The sequence below is a fragment of the Falco peregrinus genome, chromosome 3 (genome assembly GCF_023634155.1).
Source record: "Falco peregrinus isolate bFalPer1 chromosome 3, bFalPer1.pri, whole genome shotgun sequence".
Classification (NCBI taxonomy): Eukaryota; Metazoa; Chordata; class Aves; order Falconiformes; family Falconidae; genus Falco; species Falco peregrinus.
Window position 1 is genome coordinate 114,076,499 of NC_073723.1, and position 17,492 is coordinate 114,093,990.

Consider the following 17,492-nt stretch of genomic DNA (forward strand, 5'->3'; position numbering starts at 1 on the left):
TGAACTGCTCCAGCGAGTCCTTCTTCACAAACTGCTCCAGCGCGGGTCCCCCGCGGAGTCACAGGTCCTGCCAGCAAACCTGCTCCAGTGCTCCAGTGCAGGCTTTCCATGGGTCGTAGCCTGCTTCAGGCATCCCCCTGCTGTGGTGTGGGGGGCCCTCCCTGGGCTGCAGGCGGGGATCTGCTCCACCACGGCCCTCCCTGGGCTGCAGGACAGCCTGCCTCACCATGGCCTTCACCACGGGCCGCTGGGGAACCTCTGCTCCGGCACCTGGAGCATCTCCTGCCCTGCCCTGGGTGTCTGCAGGGCTGTTGCTCTCACATGTTCTCGCTCCTCTCTTGCACTGGTGCAGATTTTTCTTCCCCCCCTATCCTAGTGGCACTGCCACAGTCGCTGATGGGCTCGGCTGTGGCCAGTGGTGGGTCCAGCCGGGAGGCAGCTGGCACAGGCTCCATCAGGCACAGGGAAGCTTCTGGCAGCTTCTCGCAGAAGCTGCCCCTGTAGCCCCCCGCTAGCAAACCCTTGCCACGCAAACCCAACAGCCTTCAAGCATGTGTCGTGGAGCATCAAACACCTTTGTGCGGAGCCAGAAAAAACACTTGCAAAACTCTTTGTTCCTGCTGGCGCATGAGTATGTGAGGCGTCACGACCAATCGCATGAGCGCTTCTTCCCCACCCCAGTAAGTGTAACGGTTATTCACTTCGAAATCAAAGCGAACATTTACTGTATTTGTATTTAACCTTTCTGCAGCAGTAACGCCGCCAGCCCTCGGCGGGAGGGCCGCGCAGGCCGAGCCCCACGCTCCTCCAGCCTTGGCGCGGGCAAGGCTCGCTGCCGCCAGCGACAATGACCCCGCCAGCCCGGCCTCTTCTCCCCACGGGCGCGCGCAGGCGCGCGGGTTTGTGCAGGGCACGCGCACCCCACGCAGGTGCACGGGCACAAAGAGACCGTTCTCGCGGTACGCGCGCGCGCCAGCGGACGAGCCCCGAGGACGTTGCCGCCGACAGGCCCGCGCGCGCAGGGAAAGCTGCCCCCGCCCGGCCCCGGGCACGCGTGGGCTGGCGGTGGGGGGCGGCCGGCTCCGCCCCGTCCGCGCTGGGATTTTCCACGGGGCGAACGCCAGAGGGACCGGGCCACCGCGGCACGTAGCGCACGCACACGAGCCCGCCTCTGGCGCGAGGAGGCGATAGCCAATGGGAGAGCTGCGGGGTGCCGGTCCGGCCAATGGGTAACCGGAGAGGGGCTGAGCAGACCAATGGGAGCTGGAGGAGGGCGGGTCCTCTGCGCGGGGTGGGCTATAGCTGGGCGCCAGCGCCGCTGCTTCTTCCCAGTCAGAGGTGAGACGGCGAGTGGGGCTGCTGTGTGGAGCGGGGCTGCTGGGCCGAAGGTGAGTGGGGGGGCGGCGGCGGGATGGCCGCAGCGGCCCGGCTTCTCTGCGGGGTGAGAGGCCCCTATGGGGACCGCCGTCTTGCCTCTTCCCTCACCCGGCCTCTGCGGGCAGCGGCCCCGGAGCCCCTGCCGCCCCCGTGAGATGGGGTCGGCCCTAGGCGGCCTCCGAGGGGGTGCAGGCCTCTGCGGGCGTGCTGCCCACCCCCCCACCCCTACCCGCCAGCCGCATGGCGGGGGCCGAGGGAGGCCTGCGCCGGCCTTGGCCTGGTCAGCTTGGGGGGGCGGGGTGGGGGCCACGCGCTTGTGTTGTAAAATCTTCTGGGAAACGTGGTGGGTCAAGGCTCCTTTCAAAGGCAGGGTTTAACCTCTCTCTCTTAATCATTAACAGTTGCTCTCGGATTGCGTGTCGTGATTTGGACCTTCCCCTGTAGTGGCAGTGGATGTCCTTCAGCTTCGCATCTCAAATATTTAACGTTTGATGTCAGCACGCAAGTCTGTGTGCATTAGGTCTCCTAGTGGGGTTCATTAAGTGCTGGGTATCTCAAAAGTAGCACTGGTGGGGAGTATCACCTGGTAACTTGATGTGTATCTCTGGATGTGAAGGTGGGGGTGGGGGGGCGGAAAATTGCCTCTTGACTAGCTTGCCTCGTGCATGGCTGCCGGAGAGGATCTTGGTCTTTCTCATGTTCCGTTGCTTGACTGCTGAGTCACAGGGCAGGGCCAGGACTTTCTGAGCCTGGCAGGAAGTAGTGAAGTTTGTCGTCCAAACCCACAGACTGAAGCAACGCAGTTTCAGGCCTCCATCTTATTAAATGAGAGGGAAAGTAATTCAACATATCTCAGCCTTACTCCCTGCCAGGCATTACTTAAAACATGTCATATCATGTTGCAGAGTGTAGAGGTGAATTAATACTATGTGGAATGCAGGGGAGTAGGATTGTAAGGTGCCCTTTTTAGTCCACATTTGACCAGTAGAATTTAGATATTTGGATCTAATAAAGTGAGCAATAAGCTTTTTTTCAGTGGTGGTGGTGTGAGAGGTGTAGTCTTGCAGGATCCTTAAGTGCTATGTAAAGAATTCCACTGATAACTGTAGGGCAGTTTTGTAATAAGACACTAACTAGGATAGTTTTTTCTATGGCCGAACTTAAGTGTTACTTTTTTAATCTCCATTCAGATGCTTGTAGTTGATCAGTCTTAACCCTGTCTTGACTTATGAGACATGGGGCTGCAAAACAGCTCACAAGTACAGCTTTTGGTGATAGTCAGCTGTAAACAAAACCTCTGGAAATAATTTTGAGTTGGTGTAGTCTATGTTCTTGTACTGCATTCCCTGTGCAGAGCAGAGGATCAGGTAGAGAATAAGTGGTGATTTCTTGGACTGAAGTTAATAGCCAGTACTTGGAACGTGCAGTGGGTTGTAACTTAGCCTTGAAGTAGGTGATAACCTGTGTGCTCTTGGGAAAGCCAGGGAAGCTAGCATGTGTGGTTTTTCCCCTGATGGGAGACACTGACCTTGCCAGCAGATTACGGTACAAAAAAAGGTTTAAGGCAGTGCATGCATTAAATAACATTCTGGTATTTGCCTCTTTGGCTAGCCGCATCACTGAGTACAAAGGTCAGGTCTGGACAGTGCTACTGATGAGCTATCTTGCATTGTTAGCATTTCCACAGTTAGACTTGTGTGTGGGCTGACCCTCACTTTCTAGATAAGTTGACTGACTTGATTAAGGCAGAATACATAATGCTCAGCTTGTGATGAACTAAACAGCATCAGATTATTTTTTTTTTTTACCCATGAATAGCTCAGTGGGAGAACTGTTTCATGAACACAGAAGTGAGGGGGTTTGCAGAATGAGGCAAAAAAAAAGTGTGAGGAATTTCTGGAATGGTGCAGTGCTGTGAAATGCCTCCCCCTAAAGAAAAAGGGGGGACCACAGGGGAGGTTATTTGTCAAGGATGCTTGAGTAATGTCAGACCTGGCAGACCTACCCAATGGAAGCTTCTGCAGTGCATTCCTGAAGTGCCTCCTTCTGTGTGAAGGTGAACAAATGGTTCTTGCATTGCACTAAGACTTCCTGTGAGATGACTGCTTTCAAAGGGTAAGGTACCTAAAGTTTTGGTGCAAAACCATGGTTCTGAAAATGAAAGTAAGGCATAGGAGGTGCCAGCCTGATAAACTCTGAAAGCCTTTTCAGAGAAATGGGGATTCTTATTAGCCAACGCTCAGTGTACATGCAGAGAGATAAGTGTTAGCATGGGTGGGATTGATAACTGGAGAGTTGCAGAGATTTATTTCTAGCTTGTGTATTTACTGATTGAAGTTATGTAGTGGCAGCAGGAGAAGGCCCACTTGCACTAAGTTGTGCTTCTTAGGTTAGAGGTATCATTTGTCAGTGTGTGGGTCTTACTGTAAAGCAGGCGCTACTTAAGATCTCTGAGCCTGCCTTATACAATATGCTGCTTAGGAGCAGGACAACTGGAAAGGATGCTTTAACTACAAGGGGACAAGCCAAATGGCTACCCATGTTTTTTAACATGGGGAGGGAAGAAATGAGTGTCTGAAGTTAACTCGCCTGTACAAGTGGCAGTGTTTCTAAGGTCCTGTTTTCATAACATTACAGCAGCTGCAGAGAGGTTCACAACCATTTCTGTAAACAGGGTTACCACCCACACTGGCTTGCCAAAAAACCAGCTTCCGGATAGTTCTACTTCTGAGGCTGAGCTTTCTTTGCAGAGGAGCCGAGTTAGGTGCCAGTTGATGGCTTACAGGCATTTGTATGACTTGATTTTTTTAAAATGTAGCTGAGCTTACATAAGGCATTCCTTACTGCAGTTTGCTTAAGGAAAAGCGTATAGATATGTGGGAAGGTGAAGAAAAAGGAAGTATTCAAGACTGGTGATTTTTCTTCCTTTTAAGAGGAAAAGCTATTCCTGTAAATGCTCAGGACTGGGTGTAACTATTAATGTAAGCTCTTAATTAGAGCTGTGATAGTTTCTATTTCAAGAGTTACATGAGGCTCTGAACAGCTGCTGTGCATACTAAGAAGTACTGCACTTTAGTCTTCTATTGGAAAGAATGATAACTGGTAGCAGACGTTTCCTGTATTAGGAATGCTTGGCTGCTCTTACGTGGTGAGCTGGCATTCCCTTAGATCTCTATAGAAACAAGCCTTCTGGTTTTGGACTGTTTTTCCTACCTAGACTGAGATTTCTGTCCTCTCAGCATACAGCTCTAACTCTCACCAAGTATATAAGGTTTTCCTAGTTGAAACAGTGTGATGTTTTTGAACTGTTCTCATGCTTGCATGTATTACTACATGACACAAATATCAAGTTGATGCTAGCAGCAGCAGTTGCTGCGTTCTGGAAGGAGTGCAAGGCTTGTGAGGTCCCTGGGGAGGGTGTCTGAGGGGGTTTCTGCATCCCTGGCACCCTTGTGCTATGTGGGAGAGGGACCAGGCAGCAGGTCTTGGGAGGGGTGAGTGAGAGTTGGGTGGTGCCAGCTGTGCCTGTGGCCAGTTCAAGCTGCTGGAAGCCATTCACAGCTGGCCCCCAGGGAGCACATGGAAGCAGGGAGCTGTGGCTGTTGGGAGCAGCATCAGCAGGCTTTGGGGCTGTTCTGGTAGAAAGAGTGTGCCAGTGATCTGGCTGCTGCCTGTTCAGCTCATCTGCAGGCTTAGGCTGCAACCTGATAGTCACTCCAACTCAACTGGTGACTGTGCAAGCATACCCAGAAGCTTGAGGTCTCCAGGGAATTAGAATGATGATATCTTTCAAAAGAATTACCACTTTATTAGTGGACTTTTTTTTTATAAGAACTGTGAGGAGGCTGTGACCTGCTGGTCCACCTGCTGCAGCTGTAAGGCTGTAGCTGAAACCCGAACAGAAGCACTACAGCTTACCTGTGTTGATGTCTCCACCCAAACTCTCCTCTCAAGGACTGGAATAGTTGTCCAGACCTTAACAAGGAGCTTCTGAAAGTCCCCCAGCTCATGAAGGCAGCAATGGATGCCTTAGCTGCAAGTGCAACCATGGGAAAAATTTCTTGAACAAGTAGGCTATGTTACAAGAGGAGCTCAACAGGCAGTGCAGTATCCGGGGATGGGAACAGAAGAAAGATACACGGTACTGTGTACTGTCACAGGCTGGGCCCTGCCTTAATTATGTGCAAAGGGAAGGTAAGCCTGAATTCAACCTTGAGCTAATTGATGCAGGTGGTTCATGAGATGGAGACTGGACCCCTCGTCTCCACTTGAGGAAGATTCTTCTGCCCCAATCCTCTGAAATGCTCCTGCATAAGAGACATGATACTCTGGGGCTGAAGAATAAGGAGCATGTGAGTAACATACAGGATCCAGGAAAAGCAAACCATGCAAAGGTGATCCAACCACCCACCTGCTTTAGAACTAGAGCCACCAGAAAAGCAGGTGAGGTCTTAGTAATAAGAGATTTCTTACTGAGAGGTGCTGAAGCACCCATTTTCCATTTAGACAGTTTCTCTAGAGACATTTGCTGCCTATCAGGAGCTTGTATTTGTGACATTGCTGAGAGGCTGCTGAGGTGTAGCATGTACCTACAGGTACATCTATTATCATCTGCTCCTACTATTCTGTGTAGGGTCTCATGGTACTGCAACAAGTTAACTTAGAAACATCAAAAGAAACTGTCCCTTGGGGCAATGTTACAAGGATGAGGAGGAGCACAGGTGTTCTGTCCTCCCAGTCAGGGGAAAGGGCTCAGGAGAGTGCCTGGCTGCCTAGCTTGCGCCATACTCAGGATTTTGGCTTTGATGATCATGGATCAACCTTTGAGAAGCTGGATCTTTTAGGAGCTGATAGGATTCATCTGACCAAGTTGGGCAAGATCATTTTTGCCAACAAGCTGGTCAGGCTTATGAGAGCTTTAAACTAGACTTGGTGGGGGAAGGAGATGGAGTTCTGAGTAACAAAGAGCTGGGGCTGCCGATATATTACAAACCAACAGGGAAACAGTTGTCGGATGCCTCAAAGGATTTCAGAGTTGTTCCAGAAAGTTGTCAGGGTTGGTAGCCCAACTGAAGTGTCTGTATACCAATGCACACAGCATGGGTAATAAACAGGAGGAGGTGGAAACCCCTGTGCACTGAAACCTGGTGGGATGAATCATGTTACTAGAGTGCTGCAGTTGATGGCTGTAGACTGTTCAGGAGGGACAGGCAAGGAAGGAGAGGCATGGGGGTTGTCCTTTTTTAAAAAAAAATAATTGATTGCACAGTTAACCTGTTCATCAGTATTCTTTTAAGTATAAAATGGGAAGTTTTAAACTGAAAGAAGGTAGAACTGGTCTGGATATAAAGAAGATTTTTTTTTTTTGTGATGAGACGCTGGAAGAGGTTAACCAGAGAAGTTGTGGATGCGTCTGTCATTGGAAGTGTTCAGAGTCAGGTTGGACGGTGCTTTGAGCAACCTGATCTAGTGAAAAGTGTCCCTGCCCGTGGCAGGGCATTGAACTACTTTTGAAGGTCCCTTCCAACTCAAACCATTCTGTGATTAATGCTAAACATTTTTTTTTTAGGTGTTAAAAATGTCCATTCTTAAGATCCACGCCCGTGAAATATTTGACTCTCGTGGGAATCCCACTGTTGAGGTAGACCTCTTTACCAACAAAGGTGAGTCCTTAGCTGTAGATATTTTATTCCTTTCTTGTATTTGATAGAACTGAAGAGGCAGTCAAAAGTATGTGGACTGTCCTGTTCTAGCAGTGGAATTGTGCGTACTTTTTCCTCCATACAAAAAAACTTGTTACTGAGCTTGCTATGGGACTTGCAGAAGAAACCTCTACATTATTCTGCTGGGATGAGTTTTCTGAGCTCAAGATACTGGTCTGGACAGTAAAGGATTTTTTGAAGTGTGTCACTTCTTACAGTCTGCATTGTGCAAGTATTAATCGAAACCTGCTGCCTTTCCCTTGCCCTGAGCACAAGTGGGATAGCACTTGACAAACTTGGAGTCAACAGGGCCTGCCTTCCTGTCCTTAAGCAGCTGCTAATGGTCTTAGTTTTCAGTGTTCTCCAAACTCTGTGACTGCACTTGAAGATTAATTCCTGGTCTGTCTAGCAGTCACCTCCTGTAATGAAACAGTGTTCTGCTGCAGGGTTGAATCTTGGGTAATGGTTTCTTCTCAGCTTAAGTACTCAGGCATGACTAAACTTGTATAATTGGGTTTTCACATATAGCATCTTATTTTTTTAATTATTGTAGGACTTGGACTTTCCCCTTGGTTTGTTAGTTGTTCATACCACATCTGATGGGATCTGACAAAAGCATTGTGCAAACACATACCAGTGTGGTTTGATGGAATGGGCAAACACAATAGCTGTAATGCACTAACTAAATAACTGATCTTTCTGCTTCAAAAGATTAATGCAGTCACTTAATGAGATTGCCCCTACTAAATAATTTGCTGTAGTGGGACAAGGGAAAGACTGGAGACTGAAGCTGGCATCTTGAACCACAGGCAGAGCAGGCTCCAGTGTACCAATTTGCTCAAAGTTCAGCATCTGTGGCTGGAAGAATGGGCTGTCTGGGTGGCTGTGCTGACAAGGGAGACCTTGGAACCCATATTAACAAAATAGCATTCTAATTGTCCCTTTTATGCTGTATCTTGGAGAAATTTAAGAGCTTGCCTGCCAGACTGAGCTCAAATAGTAGACTCAGTGAATAAAGCTGCCTTTTCGGAAAGGGAACAGATGACTGTCCCAACTTAAAACACTTGAAATGCACAGTGGTGGAGAATGAGTGAGTCAGCTTGCTCTTGATCAGTATGAAGGAGGCACTGATGAATTGGTGTTACTGTTAAGGAGCAGACAGGTATAAGTGAGCAGAGATTGTCTCCCATCTCCAGGGATGGAAGTGTGCAGTAGGTTGGGATGGCGTATGGGTGGAGAGTGTTTTGTGTGTTTGAATGTGCCAAGACAACTGTTTTTTCTGTTGTAAACAGGTTTGTTCAGAGCCGCTGTTCCCAGTGGTGCCTCAACTGGAATCTATGAAGCTCTGGAGCTTCGTGACAATGACAAGACACGCTACATGGGGAAAGGTAAATGTGAATTCTGGAACACAGCTTGGCCTCTTTAACAGTGGCTGTGTTGCTGCATATGTTTACGCCAGATGGTAGCAGAGGGCACATGGGCTTCTTCACTACTGTCAATGTTCTATACAAGGCATGGCAATTGGGCAAAACCAGTGGAGTAAGGTGATAGCAGTGCATACCGCGTGTAGGCTGTGGGGCTGGGGCAGAGGTAAAGCACAGGCTGCTGGATTTTGCCAGGGGACAATGTGGAGAGTGACTGCCTCCAGCAGGGCAGCTGTGTAGTAGTGAAAGTCACTGTACTTCCATAGGTGGGGTAGGTGGAGTTTAGGCATGCCAGCTAGATAATGATGTCTCTAGTACAGTATGCCCAAAGGTACTTTGTTACACCACTTCTGTTGCCCTGCATCTTGGTGCGTGTCAAGAGTAAGAGTGCTTTAGCAGTGTGTATTATAAGAGCATCTAAACTACCTGCTTCAAAAAACTTGGTGATACTGCAGCTAGTCACAAATTTTCTTCATAGACCAAATTTTCAAAGAACTGTTGTCACTATAGACTCTTTAGATGCCAATATGTTAAATCATGAACCTAAGGTTTATGCCAGCTGCTGACCACAGCTAACCTGCAGCTTTATGCTGGTAATCATGGAAGGTATTTTTGTTTCAGACTGCATAATAGCTAAAGTCACTTCAGCTTTTTGTCTGTCATTATAGTAGCCAGGGTACTTAAGATTGTGTTAGTGGTGTAATATTTTAGCTGTCTGGGTACTGATTGTATGTTCTGAAAGGAAACTACTCACAGCCTTTGCCAGGCTGGCTTGGGAACATGTGTAGGGGAAAATGAATAGTCACATACAAGATGTCATTAACCTAATAAGCACCCTAGTAGTAATTCTTATGACTACTCTTAGAGCTTGGACAGTGGGGACTCCTTTTTAGCTTGCTACTCTAAAAGTACAGGTGATGCCTTCCAAATATATGCAATCAGTTGAACTTTTGGCTAGGAGAGAGAATTACTTGCCTTCAAACTTTCCTTTCACCTGACTGGCAGAAATCTGAACTATTCTGTGCCTGTTAAGAGTGGTTAGAGTGGGTAATTGTGGAATTGAACTTGGAGACCCTTGTCTGAGAAGATTCATGGTTGTTACTATCTGAACACAGAATAAACTCCTAGATGACTATCTCGAAGAACTTAAGCTGTTTACCTAGGGCTTTTTTCTTTTCCTTGAGAAGAGTAAATGTGTACTTACCTCAGTGTACTAAATGTTTGTGTGCTTAGACCTGTTAAATCTGTTCCTACAAGCAGTTCTTCATGGCACTTTACTAGACAGTAGTCTGAGCTTTTACAACAAACTATCACAGCTGAAGGTTTTTGTCAGCTGCGGAGTAACATGAGTTACAAAAAAATAATCACCAAATGAGATGAGTTGCAGATAGCTGGTAGGCCTTTTGTAATACAAGTCTGCAGATTTAGACCATTTAAGAGGCAATTAATCAGGGTGCACTTACTTGGTGTTCACAAGTTCTGAAGCTTAGGTCTTTGGAAATATTTAAACACCGTACAGGAATGACAGTATTTCTTAGACTACTGTTAGTATCTGCGTAATGATGGTTCTGCTTATGGGGAAGAAGGAAGTTCATACTGGAACTGCTGGTTTATGCAGTAGCGTAGCCGTGTAGATTAAAAGGATGGTGCTGTGTTCATGCTTTATTCCGTGTCTGAAGCCGGGAGCAAACAAACAATTTCTGTGCCTGTGTCCAGGTACAGAGAGGGTGTACTTCAGCATGTATCAAGTGTAAAATGTGGATTAAGGTGATGCTTTAACCATGTTACAAAGATTAGCAGATAGTGAAATGCCTGAACTGCTGCATGCTTAACTTTTGGGGAAGCCTTTTTCTTTCTGCATATTCATCCATTCTATGCATGGATAGGAGTAGCCTATCCTAAAAGCTTTTCTAAATACTTTCATTCAGCCACATGAAGTTTGGATCCACACTGGTGGTTGCAATAGTATGGAAACTTGGGTGGAAAGACCAAATACAGCCTTGCTGGCTGATGCAGTTTCCTCTACCCTTTGAACCCTTTTTGTTTCTAGTCTGATGCTCAGTATCAGACACTTGCTGACTTGTAGGCCTGTTTACCTGTTTGTGTCCTTTTCTTTTTCTTGCATGACTGGCTTTTGTTCTTGTCTGTGAGTCTTCATCTCTTCCTTGATTCTCTTGTCCATTTCGCTTCTGTCAGGTGTATCCAGAGCTGTTAAATATGTTAATGAGTTCCTGGCGACAGCACTGTGTACACAGGTAATGTATGTACTTTGAGTGCAACCTTGTCACTTGGATTAATTTCTCCAGTGCATGGTCTTGCAAAGTAACATTGCAGCAGGCATTTCTTACTTCATGCAACTTCCATTCAATTGAGGTGACCTCCATAATAAGTGTTTAGATTTGGCTGTAAGCTCAGGCTGGATTGGGGTTTGAATAGCATGTGATGGTATTCTTGAGATCTTATTGTTACTGGGATCACCTACTAATGCCTGCATAACCAGTGTGGTTGACTGGTGTCTGATTTGCTTGTTCCTTCCAGGTGTCTCAAAAGCTGTTGAGCACGTCAATAAAACAATTGCACCTGCACTGATTAGCAAGGTAGGAGCAATCTGTCTTCTGCTAACATCAGCTAATACCAGTCCAGTATGTCCTAACTGATGGGTTTTCTTGAAACAGTTATGGGAACTGTATTATGTGGCGGAGGCAGGGTTAGCCTGTGTACCAGCATGCGTGTGAACAAACTGACCTACAGGAATTGCTTGACTTAATGACTGCGTATCTAAAACTTAAACAAAACTACCTCTGGCGGCTTAGTGTTGTAGTGTGTAGAAATACATCTGGGAATTTCAGTGATGTGCTGTTAAGATACAAACTGCTTTATGCTTAAGGGGATGACTGGGTGATGGGAAGGGACTGGGTTTTATCCAAGCTGGCTGGATAAACTCTGGAAGGGAATCTGAGGGGGTCTTGGTAAAGTCTGCTTGAGTGAGAATCCTGTGTGCTTTGTGGGCACTGAGCCCTAGCTAGAAAGGATGGTGCAAAACTAAGTGGTATTGCATAGTCATTGCACATTCTTAGTGACAATCCCAGACACTATGTACTGAGTTACAAATGGGTGTATGTTGTGAGCAAACTGCTTGTCTTTGAGCTTGCACTGAAGGGGGACAGGGGGCATAAACTGGGGCCTTCTCCTATGCCATGCCAGGCAGGTAGCAGTGTAAGAGTCAGGAATTCAAGGGACAAGATAGCCTTACAGCTCTGAATGTGAAGAACAAAAGTTTTTGACAACTTACCTGTCAGCACCAGTCTGCTGGAAGTGACCAGAAGATGCTGCTGTGTGGTAATGACAAGCACTTGTCTCCTCAACTGCTGGTAGTTGCCCTTAAGCAAGTCTTGGTGACTGCCATGGAAATAAAAATGCAGTGGGTAGGTGAGAGTTTGTAGAACCATGTTTGTCAAGCAGTGCTCTGCTTGTTTCTCTCTGCAGAACGTCAATGTTGTCGAGCAAGAGAAGATTGACAAACTGATGCTGGAAATGGATGGATCGGAGAATAAGTGTAAGTGGGCTTTGAGTTGCGGTGAGGCGGGAAAAGATGAAGTCTGGTTAATAGAATGGTGGCTTACATGATCAGAAACAATGGGCAGTGCACAGCATGTGCTGTGCACTTCCATAACCAAGACCATGGTGCTGGTATTGCTGAGTCTCTTTACGAAGATGTAACATTTCTGTAAACAATTTCTTCCTCTTACAGCCAAATTTGGTGCCAATGCCATCCTGGGTGTATCTCTGGCTGTATGCAAAGCTGGCGCTGCTGAGAAGGGTGTCCCCTTGTACCGTCACATTGCTGACCTTGCTGGAAATGCAGAAGTCATTCTTCCAGTTCCTGTAAGTCCCTTGATAGAGCTAGCTAAAGACTTGATCTAACCAGGTGCTTCATGATGTCTTGTGGTCTTGGATCAAGTTTTCTAGAGAATGAAGAGTCTTAACATAAATGCTGTTATCTGTTTACCCTGAAACATTCTAACTTGCCTTTTCTTTTTGGCTACTCCAAGGCTTTTAATGTGATCAATGGTGGCTCCCATGCTGGCAATAAGTTGGCTATGCAGGAGTTCATGATCCTCCCGGTCGGTGCTGACAGTTTCAAGGAGGCAATGCGCATTGGTGCAGAGGTCTATCACAACCTAAAAAACGTAATCAAGGAGAAGTATGGCAAGGATGCAACTAATGTGGGTGATGAGGGTGGCTTTGCCCCCAACATCCTGGAAAATAAAGAAGGTAAGAAGAAGCTAATTGTGGGAGGAGATGTAACTGATAGGCAGAGTACAAAGACCATACCTGTCCATGACGAATGGAAAGCAGGATCAGTAGGTCGTAGGACTTACTGCTGTTTCTTTGCTCTGCTTCTTAATCCTGACAAACCTTCCAGGATGCTATACTGGTGTGGTCCAGTATAGTAACACAGAGCTCTTCCCTTGGACATGTGTTTATGCAGCTTGACAGGATAGCTTTGACTTCACTGCCTCACAACTGTTTCATTCCTGTAGCAGCTTAAGGGAATCTTACTCTCTTCCAGTTAAAGAAGTGGTGTGGGAATGTCCGCGTGCATTGCATGTTTCCCTAGAAGTCAGTAGTCAAAGTTCAGTGGAGTTCTTTTTCTGCTGACAAAGCAGGAAACCAGTTTGAACTATGCCTGGTAATGTGTGATAGTGTGTGAAGGCTTGCCTGGGAAGTTGAGGCATAGGCTGCTTCTGCAGCCAAACAGTTCTGTTCAGAAACCTGTGGGGGAGGGAGGCAGTTGTTTTGTGGAAAGTGAAATAACTGGTTCCTACAGAAGTGCACTGGAAGAGCTATTTTTCAATCCCTTCTGCAGAAAGGGAGCTGCTAATAAGGCAGTAGAATACTAGAACTATTAAGTTGTTTGTTGCTTAAAGGTGTTGGTTATGTTACTGTTGAAGGTGGCCTCTGAACTGCATTGACTTTTCTGCTGTTGAAGATACAGAGTCAGCACCAGAAATCAGGGTGGTTCTGAATCCCACAGTCACAGGCATGTCCCTGTCAGACATCAATGAAGATGACCTTGAATGACTGTTGCAGTCTAAGGAATCTGTGTTGCTGGCAGCATCTGCTTTGCAGTTAGTACTAACTGACATCTTAAAACTTAACCAACCAAAAAAACCCCAAAACCACAAACCCAAACCAAAGCACTTGATCTGAGCTTCCTACTGTAAATGGCCTGGCTGCTCCAGCTGCTTGGCTTTGAGTCAGGGGTGATTAGGAGAGGTCTTAGTGGTCGTGACCATGCTCAATTTCCTTGCTTGGACTCGGCCAAACAGGGTAGCGTAGTGGGTAGTGTCTAGAGGCTCCTACTGAGTATTTCTGTTCCTCTTCTACATATCATTGTGCTAGCGGGGAACAGGTGGATGCAAAGAGAGGGTGCCCTGTGCAGTGGCAAGCTGTGCATCACACTGCCTCTCAGGGTTTGGATGCTTACCACTTATGGTCAGCACCTGATCTGGAGCCAGAAAGGATTAAAGGGCAGTCACTACTTCCTGCCCACTTGTATAAAGCTGAAAGAGGATGCAGTGTCATCTAGTTTTAAGCTTTCTGGGCTGACATGTCCTGCCTGAAGAGATCATGAATCCCATAATGGTGTCTCAAGGGTATTACAAGCTAAAAGCAGTATTAAAGTAATACCTTGTTCCAGTCAGTTCAGAAGCCGGAGAGTTACAGAACTTGTTCTACGTGGCCTTTGTGCTCTCCTTGGGGGCTAATGGAGATTCTTTGCCGAGTGAATGTACTGCTGTTGGTAAATAAATAGCTTTTGAGTTAAGATATTTGGTGGTAACTTAGAAATACCTTACTGTGTTTCAGCTCTGGAGTTGCTGAAGACTGCCATCAGTAAGGCTGGCTACTCTGAAAAGGTTGTCATTGGCATGGATGTGGCTGCCTCAGAGTTCTACCGTGATGGAAAGTATGATCTGGACTTCAAATCCCCTGATGATCCCAGCAGATACATTTCTCCTGATCAGCTGGCTGATCTGTACAAGGGCTTTGTCAAGAACTACCCCTGTAAGTTCTTCATTATCAAGAAGCACAGTAGTAGTGGCAAATAGGGTTGATTGCTGAAGGAAAGAGTTAGGATGCAGCCTCCCTTTGTAAGAGGGATCAAGAGCAGAACAAACAGTTAGCCTCTTAGGGGTCTTAGGAATTTTCTCTGAGGTGGGTAGTACTTGGCTGCGGCACTTTGGTGCAAGTGCTTTCAAACAAGACCTTACAGGGTGGCATTGTCTTAAAGCTCCTTGTATCCCTTTACAGTGGTGTCCATTGAAGACCCATTTGACCAGGATGACTGGGCTGCCTGGAAGAAGTTCACTGGCAGTGTTGGCATCCAGGTGGTTGGTGATGATCTGACTGTGACCAATCCAAAGCGTATTGCTAAGGCTGTGGAGGAGAAATCCTGCAACTGCCTCCTGCTTAAGGTCAACCAGATTGGCTCTGTGACAGAATCCCTGCAAGCGTAAGTTTTACTCTCTTGGCCGTGACAGGGAACGGAGATTGTGGACTTGAGGGTGATGAACATACAGACCAGATCTAGTGGAACAGAAATCTGTTGATTGTAATTATCTTGTGAGGTGAGAGTAACTGTTAACTAATAGAGGATACTGGCAAGTGGTATCCTTTGTGGTCTTGAAGTCGCATAGGCACATCAAACAACTTCACTGGGTGTATGCATGTGTAAATTGTCACATGATCCTAACCTAACATATACCAAAGGTCAGTTCTGTTTTGCCAAAGTAAGGAATGCCTGTCACAAGAGCAAAGGCTGCAAAGCAAATAGGCACATTGTGAGGCTTCATCTGCTTATCTCTTCTAGCTGCAAGCTTGCGCAGTCCAATGGCTGGGGTGTGATGGTGAGTCATCGCTCTGGAGAAACAGAAGATACCTTCATTGCTGATCTGGTAGTTGGTCTCTGCACTGGTCAGGTTGGTATCTGTAGCTGCTGTAGTTTGCCTTTTTCTTTGAGATAGTACGATGGTGAAGCCATGCTGCACAGCAGATGGGGTCTGTCCTGACTTAAGGGGGTGCACGTTTGCTGTTTGCATATATAGGAAGCTGATGTGTGTAATGAGGGAATGTGTGATCTTACATGAGTTCACCTTGAATTCCCAATTTAAAAAAACTATAGTCAACTCCAAGGGGTGTGTTGGGTTTTCCTGGTACTGAAGATGTTCACTCTTGAACAATCTTTATTGCTCCCAAGCCCTGTCCTGTTGGAGCATACAGATATTTACAGCCTGATGCTGAAATGAAGTTTGTGACTGTGCTTGTTAGTGTAAACAGAATAGCTTCGTGTTGGTATCTGCGGCCTTATTTCTGCCACAGTTCTTCCCTAACTTTCTGGTTTCCCTTTCAGATCAAAACTGGCGCCCCATGCCGATCTGAGCGTCTAGCCAAGTACAACCAGCTGCTGAGGTGAGACTCTCAGGGGGGAGTGGGAAAGGGTTGAGGGTTAAGCCTGACAGAACAGATGCTCCGTTAATGCATTTGGAGGACAGTTTGGTGTTCTGCATCTGAGGAACACTGCTGCTTGAGGGCATAAACTGACACTGGCAGAGGTGCTTTTGGGCTGGTGCTGTGCTTGCCTGGTTGGCTGTAGGCCATGATGAGTTGGATGGGTAATGTCCATAATGGACACACTAAAGCAGAACATCATACAAAGCATCCTGTGATACTAGATAGGAGATATTGTTCTCCTGTCTGCATGATGCAGTTCTCTTGGGCAAGCACTTAAAATGTTTGGGCTTGTGTAAAATGGGTGATACTGACTTGTGCAGTTAGATGTGTGTAACTGAAGTTGCTTGGTGGGAACTGGCTTGTGACTCTAGTATAATTGGTACCAGGTAGGTCGGATGATTAGTGTAAGGCCAACAGCTGTGCTAATGCAGGTCTACACTGTCTGCTGACACCTAGCACACTCTTTCCTTTTCATCAGAATTGAAGAGGAGCTTGGCAGCAAGGCCCGTTTTGCTGGAAGGAACTTCAGGAACCCTCGTGTCAACTAAGCTGTGTGCATCGGTCAACCCCTCTGCTGGTTTAAGGCACTAGTCATCTACTTAGATCACAATTACCTGTACTAGAAAGATAAGGGCAGCTGAAAGGAGAAAGGCCAGTTTGCAGGTCCTCTTCCCCACCACGATTCCTTCATCTAGTGTTTTCACCAACTCTGATCTGTTACTTGTAACGCTCTACTGTTTTTGTATTAGGACAGTCCCTGTGGCGGCTTTCTGTGTATTAAACGCTGTCTGGGATCATGACCTTGTGACTCTGGACATAAACATTTCAATTCCTTTCTCTGCCTGGTCTTCAATGTTTGGAGCTGTGTGACTTGCAGTGGTGCAGCAAGAGGTGCCTGCAAACAGAAATAGTAGTGTTTCTACATGTGATAAATAAAAGCATCAAACAACTGAACAGTGTGTCTTAACCGTGCTGAAAGCGAATTTGCAACCTCCATCTTGAGCTGTTGCTATGAGAAGATGTAGCTCAGCAGGGTGTGGGCTGTGGAACGGTACCATTCCTGAACCCTCGTACTCTGTTAATGGCACTCTACTGTGACCTGTAACTGAAAGTTGATCTGATAGCTGTACTTTAATTTTTACCTTATTAGTATCTAGGTACCATATTTTACATGGGGGAAGAGAAGAATTCAGGGCATTCCTAGCTGTGTGAGAGCAGATGGCCATAAACAAAAGGCTTACGCGCAAGTATTTTTATTTCCAAAAGCCCTTGTTTTGTTCAGGTGGTGCCTCTGCTGGTTTGGCTGGGTAGGGAAGGGAGGGCAGTGAGAGAGATTGCAAAGCATATGGCTCACTCCATGATCATCAGCATTGGTAGAGATGAGGAGGAAGTTTTCCTGGGGTTTGGTGAGAGATTGTTCAGTGGCTCTGTCAGCACTGTGGTTCTGTTGCTCTGCGCCTTTGCTGTCAGAGCT

At 46.8% G+C, this 17,492-nt stretch overlaps 1 protein-coding gene across 1 annotated transcript; it reads left to right on the forward strand.

Annotated features, from left to right (window-relative positions):
• The first annotated feature begins 1,256 nt into the window (after positions 1–1,256).
• ENO1 (enolase 1) lies at positions 1,257–16,972 on the forward strand. The gene is made up of 12 exons (XM_055799031.1): positions 1,257–1,388; positions 6,947–7,040; positions 8,372–8,467; positions 11,042–11,100; positions 11,990–12,059; positions 12,255–12,388; positions 12,556–12,778; positions 14,375–14,572; positions 14,819–15,020; positions 15,378–15,486; positions 15,918–15,976; positions 16,497–16,972. Exons 1-12 carry the CDS (start codon positions 1,257–1,259, stop codon positions 16,564–16,566), a joined length of 1,446 nt encoding a protein of 481 aa, XP_055655006.1. The 3' UTR covers positions 16,567–16,972.
• Positions 16,973–17,492: the final 520 nt, after the last annotated feature.